Source organism: Protobothrops mucrosquamatus, unplaced genomic scaffold (assembly GCF_001527695.2).
Source record: "Protobothrops mucrosquamatus isolate PMUCROS unplaced genomic scaffold, P.Mucros_1.0 scaffold7479, whole genome shotgun sequence".
Lineage (NCBI taxonomy): Eukaryota > Metazoa > Chordata > Lepidosauria > Squamata > Viperidae > Protobothrops > Protobothrops mucrosquamatus.
Window position 1 is genome coordinate 15,792 of NW_015393279.1, and position 3,296 is coordinate 19,087.

Here is a 3,296-nt window from a genome sequence, read left to right on the forward strand (position 1 = left end):
AAAACCCCAAGCGGGTCGCCCGTCTGAAGGCACAGGCCCAACAGGAGGTGCAGCGACAGGTCCGCCTGTGTGAGAGACGCCAGGAGAAGCACCAGCTGGAGATGACCAAGCAGTTCAAGAAAGGATCCCTCCAGTTGAGTCACAACTCCACCACCAGGACAAAAGTCTCTCAGTTCTTCGCCAGCGGCTCCCTCAGTGACGTCCCCAAGCAGTTGAAGGACACCTTCAAACTGAGGAACAGAAAGAAAGAGGAGAACAGCACCGCCAGGAGCGGTGGAGCCGAGGAGGAGGGCGTCGCTGGAGAAACAGCCATGATGGGTTCACCTTGTGAGAAGGATCTAGAAGACCTGATGTGTGGCTTTCAAAAGAAAATTGGCTTTTCTGAAGATGGGGAGGAGTCAGGACACAGGTCTATTTTCAACCGCCCGGGTCTTGGCAACCTCGTCTTTAGAAGCCAGAAGACGGAGACCTTGCTTCCCGAGAAAGAGGACCGGGCCTTTCAAATTCCGGAGCTCTTTCAACTCAAGGAGGCCCTTGGTGATTCAGACAATGAGGATGACCCTGAAGTTTCCTGGATGGAAGAAGCCGTTGGGTGGGATGAGGACAAAGAAGAAGCTCCTCCCCTTGAAGTGTTCCTGGTCGCCCATCATCTCCACGAATTTCTCCCCATCCTGATGAGCGAAAACATCGATTTGGAAAGCCTGATGCTTTGTTCCGACGAAGATCTGCAGAGCATCCAGATGCAGCTAGGCCCCCGCAAGAAAGTTCTCCAGGCAATCAGCAAAAGGAAGCTAGCTTTGGAAAAGCCAGGCCTAGTCAAGGATACCCAATTATAAACCGAGAATGCCGGTGCTTCCGGTCAATGGTTTGGCACCCCACTCCACAAACAGTTCCTCTTTCTTTATATAGGTTGAGGAGGATGACAGGGAGCCAGAGATGACCACTGTGCAAATCTCACAACCTCTGAGCTTCAACACTGCCAAGTAGCCATTGATTCAGGAGAGCAGGATGAAGAGGCCTCGAGTTTAAACACTGTAGCAGGAGAAGTGGCAGAACTTAGGGGTGGAGTTAAAAGAGGCATCAGCCTAGAATCCATACATAGTCACAAGGGAACGAAGCCCAGAATCTCCCTTGAGTACCGTTGACACTTTGTATTGAACAACAAAAATGAATGCTTGGGAACTGTAATGTTCTGAAATGTTAACTTTATTGTTGTTACCAACTACAGTATAGGAAATACAATCGACACCCATTTTGCATCAATATTGATTGACCCCAACATTTTTTTCTATTTTTATTTTTTTTTAAAGGCAGAAGTTTCTTAAAACCACTTTGAAAACCCGTTCTAGCCAATTACTTTCCTACGGTTCTTGATTGTCTATTTGCCAGTAATAAAAAGAAAGGCAAAGTGTATGCCATTAAATGCAAAATGTATGTGAAAATCGTTACATGTTAAGCAGAAATCAGATTGTAGAATCTTATATTCTAAAATTATTATTTCAGGTTTCAGAGAGAAAATCTGAGACCAAGGTCATCGACAGGCTCCCAAATAGGTAAAATTTTAGTTTTGGAATCTCTGAACATATAAAAATAAAACTAGAGCTAACACAGTGAACGATTTAGTGGAACTAACAATGTAGCCTTCGAGAGATGAGACAGTCTACGTTTATCCTTAGGATGCTGTAAACTTTGAGTTAAAGTCACTATCCAAATACATGGAAAGAAGATTGATTCACATTAGAATAATTAGATAAAGCAGTGATTTCTCAAGATCAGCGACTTTAAGAAAGGTGGATGTCAACTCCCAGAATTCCCCAGCCAGCATGCTGTAAGATATGTGGACTTCAACTCCCAGAATTCTCTAGCCAGCACTTCAGCTCCCAGAATTCCCCAGCCAGCATGTTTTAAGATGAGTGGACTTCGATTCCCAGAATTCTGCAGCCAGCATGCTGTAAGATATATGGACTTCAACTCCCAGAATTCCAGGCAGGCTGGGGAATTCTGGGAGTTGAAGTCCACACATCTGGAAGTCGCCCAGCTTGAGAAACGCCAAGAAAAATAATTTCTTTTGTTACATTACTATTTATCTCGCTATTGTAACATAGTAAGACAGCTTATTGTGCAATCTTAGCCGTTTTCGTTCAGACGTGATCTTCCTTTTATTATTCTATGGCCTGATCAGAAGGTTGCGCCCTCATCCACTGGCTGACCAAGATTCAAAGACCAGTTTTGCAGTCACGGTGTCTTCAATGGCCATTCCTGAAAAAGATTAAAAAAATCACAGACAATGGGGGGAGGAAAACCATCAACCATCCTAGTTTGGCAGATGAGGATTAGAGTAATCATTTCAGTCCTGTTCTCTGAGGCTGCTAAACGGAAGCCTTTTCTACAGCCCTCATCTTGTACCCAGCATTCAGGAAAAATACAAGCAACCAAAACATCCAGGTTTTGAACTAGCTAGAAGTTGGTTTGTGTCAGGAATGGAGACATTCCATTGTTTAGGAGTTGCCTCCCTGGCTTTATTATATATATATATATGTTAGCTGATATCTCACTTTATTATTTTTACAAATGACTCTAATATTTCTTCCTCCTCCTCATTTTCCTCACATCAACAACCCCGCGAGGTGAGTGGGGTCAAGAGAGAGCAACTGGCCCCAAACCAAAACTGGCTTTCATGTCAATGGCGGGACTAGAACTCACCATCTCCTGGTGATTGGCCCCAAATCATCCAACCAGCTTTCAAGGCCTAAAGTGGAACTAGATCTTTCAATCTCCTCGTGATTATCTCAGTCACCCAGCTGGCTTTCATTCTTAAGGAGGGACTAGAATTCACCATCTCCTGATGATTGGCTCAAAGTCACCCAGCCAGCTTTCAGGCCTAAAGTGGAACTAGAACTCTCAATATCCTGGTGATTGGCCCAAAGTCACCCAGCTAGCTTTCATGGCTAAGGCGGGACTAGAACTCACCATCTCCTTGTTGATTGGCCCAAAGTCACCCAGCTAGCTTTCATGGCTAAGGCGGGACTAGAACTCACCATCTCCTTGTTGATTGGCCCAAAGTCACCCAGCTGGCTTTTATTTATTTATTAATTTATTTTTATTTATTAATTTAATTTATACCCCGCCCTTCTCCTCATGGGACTCAGGGCGGCTAACAGCCTCATAAAAACTACAATACAAATACAATAATTAAAAGCCGAATTAAAAAGAAATATTTAAACAGGCCGATCATTAAAATTATCCTTAAAAATCCCCTAAAAAACCCCGCTAAAATTCCCTAGGCCAGACCCGCT

General features: G+C 44.1%; 2 protein-coding genes across 2 annotated transcripts in view; one reads left to right on the plus strand and one right to left on the minus strand.

The window, feature by feature from the left end:
* LOC107300570 (ankyrin repeat and SAM domain-containing protein 4B-like) overlaps nucleotides 1–836 on the plus strand; it is a 3,980-nt gene extending 3,144 nt beyond the window's left edge. Inside the window, exon 3 of the mRNA XM_029287018.1 lies at nucleotides 12–836. Within this exon, the coding sequence (XP_029142851.1) occupies nucleotides 12–836 (825 nt within the window). The remainder of the gene's footprint in view (nucleotides 1–11) is intronic.
* A 1,358-nt stretch (nucleotides 837–2,194) lies between these two features.
* Nucleotides 2,195–3,296, minus strand: part of LOC107300571 (ketimine reductase mu-crystallin-like) — a 3,806-nt gene continuing 2,704 nt past the window's right edge. Inside the window, exon 4 of the mRNA XM_015829885.1 lies at nucleotides 2,195–2,259. Coding sequence (XP_015685371.1) covers nucleotides 2,195–2,259 — 65 coding nt within the window. The remainder of the gene's footprint in view (nucleotides 2,260–3,296) is intronic.